General features: G+C 44.1%; 3 protein-coding genes across 3 annotated transcripts; 1 reads left to right on the forward strand and 2 right to left on the reverse strand.

Moving 5' to 3' along the window:
• Positions 1-3,937, forward strand: LOC8055207 (heat shock protein 81-1). Its single transcript, XM_002444759.2, has 3 exons — positions 1-312; positions 1,030-1,452; positions 2,223-3,937. Exons 1-3 carry the CDS (start codon positions 187-189, stop codon positions 3,768-3,770), a joined length of 2,097 nt encoding a protein of 698 aa, XP_002444804.1. The 5' UTR covers positions 1-186; the 3' UTR covers positions 3,771-3,937.
• Positions 4,725-7,208, reverse strand: LOC8067005 (pentatricopeptide repeat-containing protein At2g44880). Its single transcript, XM_021464967.1, has one exon. It carries the CDS (start codon positions 6,889-6,891, stop codon positions 5,266-5,268), a length of 1,626 nt encoding a protein of 541 aa, XP_021320642.1. The 5' UTR covers positions 6,892-7,208; the 3' UTR covers positions 4,725-5,265.
• LOC8055208 lies at positions 7,350-10,507 on the reverse strand. Its single transcript, XM_002445889.2, has 2 exons — positions 10,286-10,507; positions 7,350-9,403 (listed from the first exon to the last, which is right to left on the reverse strand). The coding sequence occupies exon 2, from the start codon at positions 9,294-9,296 to the stop codon at positions 7,638-7,640; it is 1,659 nt and encodes a 552-aa protein (XP_002445934.1). The 5' UTR covers positions 9,297-9,403; positions 10,286-10,507; the 3' UTR covers positions 7,350-7,637.

A 19,977-nucleotide genomic window follows, 5' to 3' on the forward strand; every position in this document is an offset into this window, starting at 1 on the left:
GTGTCTGGTAGAACATTCGAGAACCCCTCGTCTGGCCAAATAAATCCCCACCGCTCCGCACCCTCCCGAGTCCCATCTCGTCGTCCCACAAACCCTCGTCTCGTGCACTTCTCCTCTGCCCTCAAGCCGCCGCCGCCGCCTGCTCGCCGCGCTCTCCTAGCGTCCGGGAAGGTCGTCTCGCCAGCCATGGCCTCGGAGACGGAGACGTTCGCCTTCCAGGCGGAGATCAACCAGCTGCTCTCGCTCATCATCAACACCTTCTACTCCAACAAGGAGATCTTCCTCAGGGAGCTCATCTCCAACTCGTCCGATGTGAGTTTCACCTCCCCACCCCGACGACCCCGCTCGTGCTCCTACCTTTGCGGTTTTAGGGTAGAACTAGATCTGCGCGCTAAACCCTCGCGCCGTCTGATAGATAGATCGGAGCCTTAACGGCCTTACGCAGCGTGTTGACTTGATTTGAATCTGGTGGTGGTGATGGGTTATGTAGGGTTTTGCACTGTTGCTGGCGGCGCTTTCCTCCACTTTGTTGGAGCAGACGCCGGCCATAAATCTTGTTGGATCTGTTATGTATCTCGTGTCGTTATTATTATTATTATTATTATTATCTGCATGTTCTGTAACTACTTTCAACGATCTGTTGTAGTTAAGATGTGTTTAGACTTCAAGGATCGTTATTATCCATGCTAGGAAGTTTATTCTGAAAGTACTATATATGTTAGGGATGTGATCAGTATGGCATCAGTAAATTGGTTTATAATTTACAATTATTTTAATTCAATACTGTGTTTGTCTAGAATCTGCAATGCGTGCTGGGTGGTGACAAAACTGTATGACATCATATGCTTGCCAAAGCTGTGCACGTTCCCCTCAATTAATGTCTTAGTGCTAGTGCTACACTCCTACTACTTGATTAATCAAATTGTTCACGTTATGCTGTGTTGACTTTTGGAGTTCTTTTGCCCTTGTGGGATGATGTATGAATCAAACCACTTACAACTTATGTTTCTCTGTTTGTTTTCTGAACAGGCCTTGGACAAGATCAGGTTTGAGAGCTTGACGGACAAGAGCAAGCTGGATGCCCAGCCGGAGTTGTTCATCCACATTGTCCCTGACAAGGCCAACAACACGCTGACCATCATTGACAGTGGCATTGGCATGACCAAGTCAGACCTTGTGAACAACCTTGGTACTATTGCCCGGTCCGGCACAAAGGAGTTCATGGAGGCACTGGCTGCTGGTGCCGATGTGTCCATGATTGGCCAGTTCGGTGTTGGTTTCTACTCGGCCTACCTTGTTGCTGAGAGGGTCGTTGTGACCACCAAGCACAACGATGATGAGCAGTATGTGTGGGAGTCTCAGGCCGGTGGCTCCTTCACTGTCACACGTGACACCTCTGGGGAGCAACTTGGCAGGGGTACAAAGATGACCCTCTACCTCAAGGATGATCAGGTATAGCAGAAATTTACTCTGTTTAATGTTTTGGCATGTTGCGTCTAGTTTCTATTGTCATGCAGCCATGGTTGGTTGTTCAATGTAATTTACTCGAGTTAGTGTTTTTGCATGTTAGTGTTAGTCTCTATCTTCATGCATCCATGTTTGGTAATTTAATGTTTAACTTATGTATCACTTCTGGATGGCGCTGCTAATGCACTTTGGCTATAGTAGTTTTGTTGAAATCACATGGCTACTATGTGGATAGTGGGTCTAGTTTTTAAGCTGCTGTGGAAATTATGCTGGTATGCCATATATATAAATTTAAATCTAAAATGACTTAATGATCTGATAGTAAATGTGGATGCTAAAAATGATAATTGCATACCAATTTTTCAGTTATTAAATTAATTCACTGCCTTAATTAAGGTTTGATTGGTTTAGCTTACAGTTTTTTGTTACTGCTGTTAAATGATATAGTTCTCTTGATTAATAATGGAAAAATGTTTGTTTTTGTTTTAAATCTGTTGTGCATGTATTCAGCCATAGCATTGATATGGAACTAAGTTGAATGACCGATGTACAAAGATGATAATAACTATTCTGTTTTGAGTTGTTTCAACAAATATGACAATTAGGTTCAACGATTGGTGAACTGATATTAAAATATAGATGTATAGTTTTGCTGTTCCACTTGAACATTCAAAGAGTTTGTGCTGCTACTATTTTTATAATTTGGCTAGTTATAAGTCTACTCTTCCTTACAAAATGCTTTTATTTTTGTACAGTTGGAGTACCTTGAGGAGCGCCGCCTGAAGGATCTGATCAAGAAGCACTCAGAGTTCATCAGCTACCCAATTTCTCTCTGGATTGAGAAGACCACTGAGAAGGAAATTTCTGATGATGAAGATGAGGAAGATAAGAAGGATGAGGAGGGCAAGGTTGAGGATGTTGATGAGGAGAAGGAAGAAAAGGAGAAGAAAAAGAAGAAGATCAAGGAGGTTTCTCACGAGTGGCAGTTGGTCAACAAGCAGAAGCCAATCTGGATGAGGAAGCCTGAGGAGATCACCAAGGAAGAGTATGCTGCTTTCTACAAGAGCTTGACCAACGACTGGGAGGAGCATCTTGCCGTGAAGCACTTCTCTGTTGAGGGTCAGCTTGAGTTCAAGGCCGTTCTCTTTGTGCCAAAGAGGGCCCCCTTCGACCTCTTCGACACCAGGAAGAAGCTGAACAACATCAAGCTCTATGTTCGCCGTGTCTTCATCATGGACAACTGTGAGGAGCTGATCCCAGAGTGGCTGAGCTTTGTCAAGGGCATTGTTGACTCTGAGGATCTTCCCCTCAATATCTCCCGTGAGACCCTCCAGCAGAACAAGATCCTCAAGGTCATCAGGAAGAACCTTGTCAAGAAGTGCATTGAGCTGTTCTTTGAGATTGCCGAGAACAAGGAGGACTACAACAAGTTCTATGAGGCCTTCTCCAAGAACCTCAAGCTTGGCATCCACGAGGACTCCACCAACAGGACCAAGATTGCTGAGCTCCTGAGGTACCACTCCACCAAGAGCGGAGATGAGCTGACCAGCTTGAAGGACTATGTTACCAGGATGAAGGAGGGCCAGAATGACATCTACTACATCACTGGCGAGAGCAAGAAGGCTGTGGAGAACTCTCCCTTCCTTGAGAAGCTGAAGAAGAAGGGCTATGAAGTCCTGTACATGGTGGATGCCATTGATGAGTACGCTATTGGACAGCTCAAGGAGTTTGAGGGCAAGAAGCTTGTCTCTGCCACCAAGGAGGGCCTGAAGCTTGATGAGAGCGAGGACGAGAAGAAGAAAAAGGAGGAGCTCAAGGAGAAGTTCGAGGGCCTCTGCAAGGTGATCAAGGAGGTGCTGGGCGACAAGGTGGAGAAGGTGGTGGTCTCTGACCGCGTGGTGGACTCCCCCTGCTGCCTCGTGACTGGTGAGTACGGCTGGACCGCCAACATGGAGAGGATCATGAAGGCCCAGGCGCTCAGGGACTCCAGCATGTCTGGGTACATGTCCTCCAAGAAGACGATGGAGATCAACCCGGAGAACGCCATCATGGAGGAGCTGCGCAAGCGCGCGGAGGCTGACAAGAACGACAAGTCTGTCAAGGACCTTGTCATGCTGCTGTTCGAGACGGCGCTGCTCACCTCCGGCTTCAGCCTCGACGACCCCAACACCTTCGGCAGCCGCATCCACCGCATGCTCAAGCTGGGCCTGAGCATTGACGAGGACGAGGCCCCGGAGGCTGACACTGACATGCCCCCTCTGGAGGACGACGCCGGCGAGAGCAAGATGGAGGAGGTCGACTAAGCCTGGGGTACCCTGTGTCCCGGCTGAAGAGCGTGTCTGAACATCTCGGTTTATTTTGTGTGGTTTACTTTTGCTAGCCTGCAATGTAATGGGGCTGGGGCTGGATGCGTGTGTTATCGAACTAAGTACGTTAATGTTGGTATAATAGTGCTGCTATTATCCGTTTATCCTGCTGTCTTTCAATTATTTTAATTTTTTGTTGTTTTCCTCGATCAGCTTTTATCTGCTAGTAACTAATCGCAGCAATGGCAAAACACATTAACTAACTCCTCGTATCCTGGATCCATGTCATGATTATTGGTTGGCCAAAAATGTAATTTCTAGCAAGTTAACAGCGGAGATAGCTTCTTAGTAAATCAAGTGCCATAAGTAAAATCAACCAGTATTTATCTAAAACTGCTAGATGCACATGGAGCCTTTCCCCTTTTGCAGTATCCATTTGTGATTAGACTTGTGCATGACGGTTTCAGACATCTGAAACTAGTTGGAATGTTCGCAAGGATTTCATTCCCCCAACAAGCCAAACCCTATAACCTATCCTGTTGAATTGAGCTGGATGCTCCAGCTGAGGCCAGTCTCAATGGGGAAGACATATGTGTGGTCCAATTTCTTCAAACTTCTAAGCACCCTTTGCCTATTTGCAGATTCTCTCAACTCAACCAGAGCACCATCTTAAGAAACACATGATGCTTTAAAGAAGCATCCATATATTTGAACTGGAAATGTGCCGGGCTCCTGGTTGACATAATAGATGGTAACATATGACCTGTTAGTCAAATCAAGAGAAATTTGAAGTCATCATATCAAGGCTTAACTGTAATGAACTGTCTTGAGAGATGAGATTGCTTGGAGAAGATAGGACGGCTGAATGAAATGCTGGAATGAAAGCAATCATATTCCCTGAGGAAATCATAAGGACCATGAGGTGGGCATCTGAGATAGGCGATCGATGCATATGTAACCTTGCACAGTGACATTTGTTATTATTGCCTTATTGTCCATGGTTTTATGAGAACTGAAACAGACATTGTTGAGGACAATACAGACAACTGAATAGACATCAGTTGTGGCAGGAGAAAGACAAATCTTATGCTTTTGTAGGATCTGATGATTTCAGACAGTTCTGAAACTAGAACTGCTTCGTGAACAACAATTTCTAGTCCCTACAGCTTATTGGGGTTTATGCACCGGTATGCACTACAATTGCCAGTAAAGAATGTGATCCAGTAAGATGTTAAAGCTTCTGCAACTGCAAGAACTCAAACTAAATACATTGAACTGGATGATCCATCTAATTTCCTGATTTTATACTTCTGCATAAAACCCCTTGCCTTTGGGGCATCAGCACATTTGCCAGCAGTGGAGTAAATGTCAGATATCAGAACATGGCAGCCAGGCTGCTTTGTATTCTGTAATAGGCGCGTATGAGAAATCTGGGTGTGTGGTGGTGTGTGTTTGAAAGAGCCCGCTCTTAGCCCCCCTTTCTTTTTTCTTCTTAATCCAACGACACGCAGCTCTCCCGCATGTTTGAGGAATAAAAGGGTTGCTTTGTATTGAGGTTGATGATCCTGCTCCGTACTCTTTCGGCTACATCAAGTCTCTTATGCACTTGACTAGAACCTAGTAGCGCAACCAGAAGCTTGACATCTGGGGCCATCGGCATGCCCCGAATAAGCTCCTCTGCCTCATCAAGCAGCCCTGCTCGGCCAAGTAAGTCAACCATGCAACCATAGTGCTTGAGCTCCGGCTGCACACCACAAGCAGATGACATGCTCTGAAAGTACTGCCGACCCTCATCAACCAGCCCAGCATGGGCACAAGCTGTGAGCACACTGACGAATGTGATGTCATCCGGCTTCTCTTCTGACATTTTCATCTGCTCAAACACATCAATGCATCGCCGAGCGTCACTGTTTACTGCCAGTCCAGTGATGAGTGCATTCCAGGCGGAGACATTCTTCTGGTCCAAGGAATGGAAAATTTTGGTAGCCAAGTCTGTTCTCCCACACTTAGCATACATGTCTATGAGAGCAGCACCAAGATTGAACTCATTGTCGAGCACCATCTTGTGCTTATCAATGAAGACGTGAGCCCACCTCCCTTCCTCAAGAGCAGTCAAATGTGCGCATGCTGAGAGCACGCTCACCATGGTCACCTCATTAGGCCTGATATCGCCATGGCTCTGCATTGTCCTGAATAGCTCAAGGGTTTGTGCATATCGCCCAGCCTGTGCATACCCAGAAATCATGCACGTCCAAGAAACGACATCCTTCTCTGGCATCACATCAAACAACTCCCTCGCAACATCCATCTCTCCATTCATCGCATACCCCCGGAGCATTGCATTCCACGACACAATATTTCTGATCGGCATCTCATCGAACATCTTCCTCGCCAGCGGCAACAGCCCATGTCTTCCAAACCCTGTCACCATCAAGTTCCATGTGATGATGTTCCTCCCAATGGCTGGCATCCGATCAAACATCTCCCTTGCCACATCCAGCTCCCCAGCAGCCGCATAAGCTCCCACCATCACGCTCCAAGATACGCCATTCCTATGAGGCATTTCGTCAAACACGCGCCTGGCATTCCCAATCTCCCCGCACTTCGCGTAGCCAAAAACCACCGTGTTCCAGGACACCACGTCGGCGACCTCCGCGCACGACTCGAACACGGCCCGCATCGACGCCGTGTCGCGGAACGCGGCGTACATCGCGAGCAGCGAATTGACAACGAAGGTGTCGGCCAAGAACCCGCGCCGGGCAGCCTGGGCGTACACCTGCGCGCCCGTGCGCGGGAAAGAGGAGAGCCGGGAGGCGGACTTGACCAGTGGAGGGAAGGTGAAATGGTCGGGGAGGTATCCGGACCGGAGGAGGGAGGAGAATGCGGCAAAGGAGAGGCGCGGGGAAGGGGACGCGGCGGAGGCGTGGATGAGCAGGTTGTGGAGGAAGGTGGCGGAGGAGGGGAAGAGCGGGAAGTAGAGGCTGGAGAGGGCGGCGGCGAGGTTCGGGTGCGAAGGAAGGTGGGGTATGATGAGGCGGAGGTGGTCCGGGCTCTGGCGAATCTCGCCGCCGACGAGGAGGCGGCCGAGGAGCGTTAGGAGGCGAGGTGGCGCCGGCATTTCCGTTTTGGCGGAGGACGGGGAGTGTTCGTTTGAAAGTTTATTATTATCTCGATCGGCATCGGACGGCTGAGATCACGGTTCGGAACTGCAGCTTATAAAGAATTCATACATTTTATAAACTGAAGTGGCCAGATGAATTCATATATTTTTTAAGAAGGTTTTTTGAATGGGACTCAGAATCATCCAAAAATCAATTTTTAACTGATCAGTGAGACAGCGACCAATCAAATTCAAAATTAATTTGAAGTTGACAGCTGAAAGCGACAGAAATACAAGAGAGGATTGCTTCTTCCTCTCCTGTCTTCTCCTTCATCCCTCCTCCCTCTTCCATAAAATGGAGGCGCTCAAGGGGTACTCAATTGCGCGGGAGAAGGTAGGACAAAATCCGCTCTGCTAAAAAGGCACAACATTTGTAGCAACAGAAGAAACAACGCAGCTCAGCATGGATGCCAACGAACAATAATCCTGGATATCTATAATAGCAGGGCAAAAAATCCTCCTGAAAATAGGAGCAAGATATAACTGATCTACATGCTTCAACATTTGAGCTATAAATGTGTAAGCTACTTATCCCGTTTGACAATGGCAACAGACATATAATCTACTGGAGGGTTTGGTCTATCGATATTACAGTAGGAAGGTAAAAAAGTTCATACTTATTTACTATGTTAGATGGATGCTAAATTCTGTCCCCAACCCCAATTATGTTCAGTTCTCAATGTCTGCAACCGCCAAGCTTCAGTTCAGAGTTTGATTGCATTTGCTTTCATGTTGGCCATGCTGTCTAGCACACTTGGTGGCACTGGATCTTCCACCATAGTTGGTCTCTTGGGTGGCTTCCTCCTTGCGTAGGTGTAAGCGAATTGACGAGATTCTTCAGCTTCAGCAACAGCCCTGGCAGGAGGTCGCTCCAGCTTCGTGCCATCATGGTACATGCACGTGGTTTCCCGCTGCTCTGAGACATTGTTATGAGGTGGGTATATCCTTGTGCCAAGGCTCAACATCTCTGAGACACTTTCAGCATTTCTTAAACTGTGCATTGTGGAGTATCCATTCATTTGATGACTGTCACTGACTCTTGCAAATGGATCAGGAGAACTTTGATGGACTACGATGTTTTGACCACCGAAGTTCTTCAGAAGGTCTTTCATGTGGGCACATTCTCTGGTGTCATATGCTTCACTGGGATATGCTAAGCTATGGTTAGCTGCTGGTTCATAGAAACCTCTCAGCATCATGGAAGGGTAAACTGCACTGTGCTCCTCTGGAACTGTCATTGGGACTCCTAGTGGGATTTTGTCCATCAGTGCATAAGGTTCTAGTGTACCATCCCATTGTAAGGGAGTATGTTGTGAACTAGCAGACGTGCCATTGATTCTGTTGATGTGAGAAGATGAATTCTCAGAAAAACCATAAACATCGTGTGCAGAAACAAGAGGCGGAGTGCAAAATCTGGAGCTCTGTGTTCTTGGCTGATCAGCTCGAACCAATCCAGGTCTATGACGTGTCCCTTCACTGTCACCAATAACAGAAGCACAACCAGTCCTTATTTTCAGTACACCTCTGGGTAGTTTACTACAATTTTGCCTGGGATCATTGATAGGATGGAAGTTCTGACTTTCCAATGAGTTCATTTCTGCTGATTTGGCTACATGGGCTGTTTCATGATGTCTGGTTGAACAATGAGTGCTTAATGGCCCATCCGTGAGTTTGGCTCGTTTCATTGGTGATGAAACAGTGGCAATTTCATCCTTGATAGTAACTGGTGGAGTGGTACTGCTAAGACTAAGACATGGGAAACGCTTCTCATATACCCGGTTGCGCGAGATGGGAACCTTCTCTCCAAGACTAGCACTCGTATCAGAACTCCTCAACAGATTGCTCATGGATGCAAACTTACCAACCATACCATCGTGGTACCACCTGAGGAAATGGTAATGTCTCCGTCTTTGAAGCATCATCAGTAACTCCCTTGCCTGAGAAACTTGTGGAGAATAAAGGCCACCGTTCAATCCAAGGAAAAAGCTTCTAAGTGGACTTCCAAAGAACATAGCATCGCCACTGAACAGCTCTTTCATGGTTGTGGCGAAGTCTTGTTGCTCCATGTCAGGGAGGTAGGCTGCTAGATGGAGTCTATCATCTTCCGTCAGGCACGAATTCCATGTATCCAAAGAAAGAACCTCTGTCAAGTCATGCAGATCATAAAGCCCATAGGGGATATTGCACATCTGACCTCTGGACACTGCAAGCTCACAGTCCAGCTCTGCCTGCTCAGAGCCAAGAGATTCAGGATCAGGAAAGCTCTGAAGAAGAATTTTGTCCTCTCGTGTGAATTCCTCAACTCCACAACTGTAACCACTCTCCGCTGCAGGCTCACGACTTGCTATCTTGACAATCCCCATTGGCCGAAAAGAGGTGGTCCAGTACTCTAATTGGATCAGATGTAGTCAAAGTAGAGGATAGAGAGCAGAGGTTTGAGCGTCACACCACATTATCCAATAGAAGATTCCTGCAAGAGAACACACGAAAAACAAAGCCTTTGAGCACAGACATAGTCCAACAACATATTTCACAGAATGGCATATTATGGCCAGACCAACAAGTAATGCATTTCAGAACCAAAATCGAAAGCTGTTCAAAACTGATCACACAGCAGCATGGCGATTTTATTTAGGAACATATGTAACCCATGGCACCAACATCAACGCAGTGTAAGAGTAATAACATGAGGTTTAAGTGTAACAGAAGGCATTCTGATCTCCAAGCACTTGAGGAAGGAACCAACCAACTGTAGCAGCACAACTTTGCACCCATTCTATATTTCTATGTGAATTTTCACAATGAAACAAGAGTCTGCCGAATTTATGCTGAGCTGCACAGACGGTTCCACTAGGGAGTGCCAATGTAGCATCACAACTACACCAATGCATCGGGTTTAAGTTTACCGAAATGCAGTCTGATCTCCTAAGCAGCCAACCAACTGAAGCGGCAGCACAACTTTGCACCCAATCTATGCGGATTTTTCACACCGAAAGGGAAACCGCTGAATTTCTACTACAGGCGTCCATAAACCACGGGAAATCAGAATCACCATAATCAGGCAGGCCAGTTCCACAGAAAGCAAAACCTAACAAGAAGTGCCACCGAGGCATCACCACAAAACCAGCAATCCGCCGGCGAGCCGACGCCAATCGAAACCGCACGCAGCCGTAGGCACGCAGTTCCGGCCAGGACAAGCAAAAAAAAAAAAAAAAAAAAAAAAAAAAAGTCCCAGCGCGGCCGCCGGCTACCTTCCCCGAACTGAAGCCTACTACCAGCAGCCGGATGAACGATCGATCGGTCACTCCGCGGCGCAGGGGATCGAGGGCGGGGGCGAGGGGAGGGTGCTCACCGTGCCGTGCGTGTACGCGCCGGGGATCGGATCGGGGCGGCCGGCGTCGAGGAAAGGGCGGGCGGCGAGGATGGATTGGGGAATGGAATGGGGGGCGGAGACCGGAGACGCGGAGTGGTGGGCGATGGGTGCGCTACTGCTACTGTGCCGCGGCGCTGTTGCGGTGCAGTGCAGTGCGTGTCTTCTTTGGCAACAAATTGCTTGCTTGCCCCTGCCTGCTGCTGCCATTCTGTCCGACTCCCGCGGCTTCTCCGCGAAACCCACGCGGAAACTGGCGCACGGCCGAAAGCGCGAGGATTTAGTGGTGCCACCTGCCGAGACCTGCCGTCCTCCAGGCTCCAGCTCCACCTCCACCTCCACGCAAGCTAGCGCAGCGGCAGCCGCACCTTTGCCGGCAAGTGCAGCAGCGGCTGGCGTCCTGCTGCTGCTGCTTTTCGTCGCTCTTCGGTTGCCTTTTCTCTTTCGTTGTCGTTGCCATTCCTTGCTCGCGCAGGATTCTTTGCGTCTGCTACTAGAGGAGCTTTGATGAGCTAGGAATCGCCACTACTAGTTGCATATTTTCTTTCTTTATCTTGGTGAGTTCCTTTCGAGTTTTTCCTTTTTTATGTAATCCTCAAACTGGCATTTTTTTATTTTGGTTTGCTAGTAATTAAGGCCTTGTTCAGTTGAGGAAAATTTTTGGTTTTGGCTACTGTAGCACTTTCGTTTGTTTGTGATAAATATTGTCCAATCATAGACTAACTAGACTCAAAAGATTCAGCTCGCGAATTACAGATAAACTGTGTAATTAGTGTTTGGTTTTGTCTACATTTAATACTCCATGCATGTGTCATAAGATTCGATGTGACGGAGAATCTTGAAATTTTTTGAAAACTAAACAAGGCCTAAGCTAGCATTTGTTTTGCGATGGCTAACCTAACATTTTTTTTTGACAATAAACCTAGCACTGTTCTCTCCGGTGTACCGTGTACTAGTCAGTAGTCACTGACACACAAATGTTCATCGGGTCAGGAAAACTTCAGCGCAAAAGTTGTGACATCATAAGTCTATTAACTTCCTTCGCTCATGACAAGATTTGACAATTTCAAACAAATCATGTATTTTTGAATTGCGATCAAATCAAATTCCGCATGTTGGCGGTGTGCGTTTTAAAATGGCATTCTTTGGTAAATGAAGTTTACGGAAAAAAATAATAATAGAATTGCAATGTATATTATAAATCAACTATTTGTTCCGAATCTAGCTAACACCATAATTAATTTTCATAACAAAAACTTGGGGTTCAAATCATAACAAAGTTGTGAAACCGTAAATCTATATGTTCTTCGTTCATGAAAAATCTAACATGACAAAATTTTACATGTTCAACCAAACAATGATCAAATTCTGCTTGTATATGTTGTGTGCATCTTAAAATAGCACTTATCGTTGGTAAATGAAGTTTATGAGGAAAAAATAATAGAATTGCAATGCATATTATAAATCAACTATTTGACGCAAATCTACGTAATACCACAACTAAAAGTTTACCTAACATAATCAGGAAAAATAATAGGAGACAGTCAAACTTAATAATAGCATTCCTCCTAAAACTGACACTTTGTTAATTAAAGCTGCAGACAGCGATTACTAGATCTACTGTGTACAAGTTTGTCATGTTGATGGAACGTGAAAGGTGGATAGATGCAGGGTTGGTACGTATAATGGCAGTGGTGAATCCTCTTTCACTGCTCTAGATGATGTATCCTTTTCCTCTTTGTCTGGTTTATCTTTCTCGTCTTTATGACTATTTTTACTTTTCCTTTGCTTCCTTGGCTGGCTTTTGAGTTTTGACAACGAAAATGAGCTTTCGGACTTGGAAATGTCAATGAAGGTGTCACGTACATTAAGACGAGCGCTCCTTGGAGCGACTACCAAGTCAAGTCAGTAGTAGGTCATTCTTCTAAAAGTCCTTTTTGATATAATATATAAATGTCTCAACTCAAGTGGAAAAGCGTGTAGTAGCTTTTCCAATGTGCAACTGTAGCATTTTACAGTAGCTCGAGCCAATGCAACTTTGGGTCTTTAGCCAAGCGCCGTCTGAATTAGTTAAAGTGATTTGTACATACGTATTTCATAAACAAAATTGCTCAACGGGATACTTTCAAACATTGCCCAAATATGTAGCTCTAAGAATTTCTAGAGCTAGTAGTGCCTAGTGGTGACATAGAAATTCTTGGAAGGTGGAGGCAGGCCCGGTCCGGGGGTGTTCGAGCTGTGCAATGGCACAGGGCCCTCAGAGGCAAGGGGCCCAATTTCTAGTCTACGTATGTATACTATTAGTTATAGCTGGTATACGATTTCAGTCCAATAAAAAATATGTATATGCCTATAAGCAAGTATGGCACTAGGAGTGTACAAGACGTCTTCAAGCCCATACTTGTCCAGGTAAAGTGTTGTGCTCAATTGCCCTTGTTCCCTAAGCCCCTTTGTTGATTCTTTAGAACCTCTTCTGAGATTATAATTTGAATTGAGGAATAATTAACGATGCAGTGAGAGGAGTGAATAATTATTATATCGGTTCTCAACTTAGCAACTCTCCAGAAAAAAAAGAAACCAACAAGAACTTGGTAATTTATGAACACTCGGTTTATTTTATATATTAACATTGAAGTGAATCTAATACAATGGTACTTGATAATTTCTAAATTTCTAGTGCCCTCGTGTTACCAAAAATGGATGCATTTAAAAGTGAAAATAGAAAAAAGATATAGATACAATTTGTATGTATATCATTATAATTAAAATGAAGGGGCCATGTTTCTTACTTCGCTACAGGCCTATAAATTCACAGGACCGGGCCTGGGTGGAGGCATGGTCCATAAAGGATCCATTTTGGCGTAGCTTTAGCTCCAAGATCCACATGTGTTTTAGAATTTTTAGGATAAAAATAAAGTGGTTTGAATATGTGTGTTTAATCAACCTAACAACAAACTTTATCAACTAAGCATAGTTACATTTCCAATAAATTATGATGGTAGGGATAACCATCACCTAAAAACGAATATATAGTTCAATTGACCACGCAGGTTTATCCGCTTAACCTCTTGAACTATAAAACCAGGTATTCTATCCTTAATCCCATCGAAATTGTTCTCTCTATAGTGTTTTTGACATACAATATAATACAAATGAATATGACACATCAACCACCATGTCACACTTCCCTCTTTTCTTTTCCTTCTCTTTTTTACTCTTACGTTATGGTCCACATCTTGCATGCAACATTTAGTCGTGGAGCATGATGGTCTAGTAAGTAGTAGTTTCACCTTACATTCTCTATCAATCAAGTGGTTTAAAGGAGGAAAACAATGAAGGTAGAAGAGAGAGAGAGATGACGAGGTATAAGTCCAAGTACATGCGATACAAAAGACAGAAAAAAAGAGAGCCTGAATGCCATATAGGTCAGAGAGCCACGTCAATGAAACCACCACTGTAATATTTGATTTTATATTTGCATGCAGGAGTTAAATTGACAAACTTGAGTTAGACTGGCCACAATGTGTACATCGATGCCCAAAACCAAATGCAGGAACTCAACATCGACAAGCTGGAATGGGCAGGCATCGTATAGGACCCAATAAACAGTAAAAAGCAACAAATTTATGTAGTTTTTCTCTCTCTTGTGCTGCTTTTTTCCTCTCATGTACATGCATGTTGTCAAACTCAACATCGAGACAACAACAATCCTCGATGCCAACAAATTTTCTTCTCTGCGCAGTGTACGTGCAAATCAATATGCTCTAATTTTCTTTCTCATTTTTCAGCATCGTCTTTTCCCACACCGTGGGACTTAATTTTTCTTTCTCAAATAACTTGGAGCTATGTCAGAAAGTGTTTGTTTTCCTACCAAAGGAACACCCAATATCACATTTTGGCAAAACGAATTGAAAAGAACATACCGTACTCCCACACGGCCCAATGAAATCCTTGCCACAACATATCCTGGTATCCGTGCACAAGCAAGTCAACATAAAAAAAGAGCCGAAAAGGCTCTCATCACCACTTGTCAATTCTCATAGCTTTTCCACAAAATATGAACAACACCCCCAATTTAGCAGCTCTCACTTTCTTTTGATCCACACAATGACGCCGGAAGACTCCAAAAAGAAAGATGTTTAAAAATTGAAACGTGAAGAAAAGCCACAAAGCTTTCAGAAGCATGGCGACAGGTTAGTGACCTACTACTACTGTTGTCCATTGTGTGAAGTGAACGGAAATGCAGAAAAAATGCATGGAACCATGGAATGTATATATTCATCCGTGGTACCCACTATATATATAGCAGATATGCAGTGTGACCTAACCTACTAAGACGTTTAAGACAGCCAAATGGGCCTGCACGCTATGCAATTTGGCTATCCTAAACGTCATCGTTAAATCTCCAGACACCAGTGGGAGTAGTTATTTGAACTTTTCATCTTTTATCATGGTTAATATTTGTCCGTTTGGCTCAGTTTAACATTAGAGATCAGGAACTGATCGAATGATAGGCATCCTTTTGGCCCTGAATCATGGTGTCTCCTTCATGCAGACCCGACATTATTCATCAGTGCTTGAATCTTGATCCTACTGTGCGTAGTAATGTACTAGCATGATTGCAACAGTACACATGGATGGCCCGGACCATACATGATGATGATGGAGGATCTGATCATTCTGTGCAAACTGCTAATCCCATCTGAAAAAGAAACTCTGGCATTTACTTGAAAAGATGAGAGTGTCTAAGAGACTGATTGAAAGATGAGAGTGTCTAAGAGAGACTGATTGATTGATAGCTAAAATCTGATTGGGCAAACTAAGATTTTGGCTTTTGGCTGTTATTTGGTTTAATTTGCTATCAAAATTTGCCAGTTTCTCATTTGTGATCTATGGTAAATATATTTTCAAAGTTTTAGCAACTTTTGCTTGCCAAGTCTTTATCATGGTAAATTTTGGAAGCCAACTAAGCAGAACCTAAATTCAAGTCATCCACACTACTCTATAACCTCTGACAATCCACTTAGCTCTCGATCCTTTCATGGTTGCGCCCACCCTAATTGTCATCTTGCGGTCCCCAAAAGTCACCCATCTTTGATAATAAAATTGGAAGGTTAGACTTGTCTAACCAATTTTTCGACTCAACAGGATCGGAGTACTGGACTCATGTGACAACAAGAACAGGATAAGAACGCGGTCTCAACACGAATCCTGTGAGCTGAAAATGAGCCACATTTATACTTTTTTCGTTCTAGAATAAAATTATTTTTTAACGTGGCTACATTTTTTTAAAAAAGAGCATCATCAATGTCTATGACACCAAATTTTATTATTAGTACATGCATGATAAAGTATATTTTCATAGTATGATTTGGTGAGTTACCAAACACTACAGGTTGTGCTCCAAGAGATTTGCCCGGCGTGTGGTGGGGGGTTGTTGAGTTACTCTCGTCACCATCACCATCCGCTAAATAAATTGAGTGAGAGCTAGCGGCAGATCAGACTCAGAGCGCCGCTGCCGCGAGCTGAGCGAGAACGACCTCCCGCCATCAGCGCCGGTGCGCCGGTGACGTACGGGACTGGGGTGGTGGACCGCCGTGGGCGGCGAGTTCGCCGCCGCATTTACTGCATGGACCGCTTCGGTGCGTGGTTAACTTTTTTTTTTTTTTGGTGGAAATATATTGCGCGCGATGAGCTCGCTCTCGCATCTGCTTGTGGTTCTCTTGGACGGCGGCGACGACGACGAGCCCGATCGATGGAGCCGCGACAGGATGAGGATTCAGTGAGATTGGCTTGGAAATGCAGCAAGCGACGCGGTTCTTCTTCCTTCCCCTGCTGACAAAGGCACAGGTAGACAGGCAGCTTTGCATCGCATTGGTGGTGGGTGACGGACGTGCCCACGTCTAATTAATTGGGTTGCTCACCTGTGCAATGCAAACACGTGTGCTAAGGACTTGTTTAGATGTGAAATTTTTTTGATTTTGCTACTCGTTTGGTAGGATCAAAAGATTCATTTCGCGATTTACAGACAAACTGTGTAATTAGTTTTTGTTTTCGTCTATATTTAATGCTTTATGCATGTGCCGCAAGATGCAATGTGACGGAGAATTTTGAAAACTTTTTGATTTTCAGGGTGAACTAAACAAGGCCTAATTCAATCCCGGCCGGAGTACTGGACTACTTAGTAGCTAATAATGAAAATGAAATCATGGCTGAGATTAATTAATTATCAGAAGAAATTACAACTTGCAGCAGCGTACTGGACTAGTCCCGCCGAAGCTGGCGGCTGTACTGACAAAGAATGAGACCTGTAAAAATGTAAGCTAAGGTCTTGTTTAGTTTGCAAAAATTTTGCTTTTTGGCAACTGTAGCACTTTCGTTTTTATTTGACAAACATTGTCTAATCACGAAGTAACTAGGCTCAAAAGATTTATCTCACAAATTACAGGTAAACTGTGCAATTAGTTTTTATTTTCGTCTATATTTAATACTCCATGCATACGACCAAAAATTCGATGTGACGGGGAATCTTGAAAATTTTTGGGAACTAAACAAAGCCTAAGCTGGACTAGTCTACTGTTGCTTGCAGTTGCAGCAGATGCATGTGTGACCACCTGGATGATGCAATGCAAAGAAAGAACATTGGCAAAGCCGAGCTCCATCTCTGATCCAGCGGCGTTGCATTGCAGGCAGCGATGACGACGACCTGTGCCCTGTCTTGCACGCACGCCAACAGCACACCAACGCACTGCCGGCTGCCGGCATTACTGCATGCCGGAGGAGGTGAGCGACTGCCTGATCGGCCGGCCGGCCGGGAGGGAAGGCCATTCCACCGCAACTAATTGCACAGGTGGTGGTAGCTAGCCAACATTATATTCATGTGCACAGCGAGGCGGCAGCAGAGCAGGGGACAACGCCGACGAGACGGCACTGGCATGCAAACGTACGCCTGCATCGATCCGCCTCCGGTGGTCGATCGAGAAGCCACGCATGACGCACGGACAGGACAGTCCGGGACGACAGCGGGGCATGTGCATTATTTATCTGCGGCCTCGGCTTCAGATGACAACGAGCGAGACGACATGCGTGTACTCCCTAGCTCTCCGATCCTGCACGTTGCTCCCACATGCAGCTCGATCCGCCATCAGGCCGTGCGTTGCCTTGCCGATCGACGCCGGCCATGCTTGTCCGCGACAGCAAGATCGCTCAGGTTGATCTCAAAAAAGGATGGAAACGTTCCGTGAACGCGGATGCCATTTATATATGTAGCGGCATGTGTACTCGCATGCATGGGTACGGTTTTGAGAAGTTAACTACTAATTTCAAGTTTAGCTAGATTTATAAAAAAAATACTATCAACATTTATTTATATATCCAAATCGGTTTGTTATCAACATTTATAAATGTTTATATATAAATGTTTGTTATAAACATTTATATATCATCATGTAAATGGAGCATTAACATAGGCGGTTCAGTTATGTGAACCGCCTATGTTAATTCTCGCCGTACAATTTTATAACACAGACGCACGATAATTAAAACCGCATGTGGAAAGCTTTTACCACCGCCGGCTTATAGCATCTATGTACTAGTATGCTGGACTGGACCATGCTAGCAACCTGATGTCTTAAGCATAATATAGCTATAGAAAAAATAGTACAAATCAACCGCGGGTGAGAAATGAAGACGTTATAGTTATCATGTATGTGAAACTGTAGATGCGATAGTAATCATGTAGTCTACACACCAGACATACCTTTCATTATAGTCGTCATTGTCAAAATCATCAAATTCATTCCCAATGAGCACGAGCTAAAGAGCATATATATCTGGTGGTGGTGAAGGCTCAACATTGTTTATATATGATGAGTTATTGAAGGATTTCCTAGAAGAGAAACACCGTTTTGGCAACCAAGTTCTCCTGGATCACAAATGTTCATTAATATAGTCACGGGGAGGTCTTCTTGGCCAACCACAAGATATCTACTTCCTCTGTGTGGTTTAACAGAAAAAAAAACGGGGTCAACGCAATTTGTCCCACTGCACTTTGAGTGGCCAAGTCAACTCAAGCAACCCCACTTATTCCAAAGTTTGACAGACCACGTCTGAAACCTCAGCTGAACTGGATTTGGGCATGCCCACAGATTCATCAACACCTAGCTTCCCTGACTTTTAAATATATAGCACATCTTACAAGTGCATTAACTTGGTTCCAGTTTCTAAACAAGGGGGGAAAATATAACAATACTAGTAGCCATGGATATACACAGCTGTGTCCGTCCCTGCATGAAAGGGATAACTCCAACAAGAAGATGGAAAGAGATACATGCTATAAAAAGAGGAAAAGAGTATAATAACTCATATAAAAAGGGAAAGAGATCGATAACTCCATAGAAAGGGAAAGAGAGAACTATTTCTCTGAACTAAATAAGACAGATAAATATAAGTGTAGCCATCCCTGGCATCACTGCCCATGTAATGCGGATTAGTGAACAGTGTTGTGGTGCTCAGCAACATGATAAACTATGGTTTGAAGGAGCACTATCAGGTAAACTATTGCATGCACTTGTGCTGAACTGCTGATGAGGACAAAGGGGAGCCCCTCCATGCTGACAAAAAGGCTATGACAAAGAGAGTACTATAAACGTATAGTGGGAAAATCTCAATCTAGAATCCAAAGAGGACCGGAGATGCACCAAAAAGTTCCCCTTGTGTCAAAAGTGGTTTGAGAAAGATGAGTGGATTGGACTGCTAGCTGCTACTTCTGTTAGATATAGGTGACCGATATATATTATATATATAAAGCTTTCTTTAGCTGTGCATAGAACGTTGAAAAATTGTCAAGAAATGAGAGTATTTTCTGGATTATATTATGCATTTTTAAGCGCAACTGCATTATATTTGATTTTTTGGATTGAGTCATTGACTCTACAATTTTTCATGTAAGGACAATTATTTAGAAGTTCTATAAGTAGTACAGCCGTCAAGATCCAATATGTTCATCATGTGGCAGGTTGGATTAGTGCTATCAAATAGATCTGACTGTTAAACAGGATACTTGAGTTTTTAAGATTCTTTGACACTTGCAAATACAAAAAAAAAATGCAGTTTTGTACGGCTGTACCCATCAGTGTGTTTTAAGACGACAGGGGCACATGCTTTGCTGTGGCTACCCTTTGTTACCTTTTCCCATATTATTAATTATTTCGGTGCTAATATTTGCATTGGTTTACTGCTCCTTGCATATTGTATTGTTATAAAACTTAAAATCATGGTGTTATTAAAATGTACAGAGCCAAATTATATGATTTTTGGATCAAAATAACTAGAAACCAACATAAAGTGTTTACAACTTCCAAAATAGGCATATCTAAAAATTTAAGGATGCATATAGCTTGAATAGGTGAATGTAAATTAAAAAAAAAACATGTCTTTATCCAGACAGTCACCATTATCACACATGGCAAAACATTATAACTTCAAAGTGACCTTATCTTAGAGTAAAATTTTCCCCATTTCCCCATCATAGGATTCCATCACCCACAAGGAGAGGAGAGCATCATCATGATAATTGTAATCAATTAAACCAACATCCAACCAAACCCTAATTAAAAACTAAAATAACATTTTTTAAGCACAGACCTCCAAGTAACCAGACCATACGATCCAGA

Source organism: Sorghum bicolor, chromosome 7, assembly GCF_000003195.3.
Source record: "Sorghum bicolor cultivar BTx623 chromosome 7, Sorghum_bicolor_NCBIv3, whole genome shotgun sequence".
Classification (NCBI taxonomy): Eukaryota; Viridiplantae; Streptophyta; class Magnoliopsida; order Poales; family Poaceae; genus Sorghum; species Sorghum bicolor.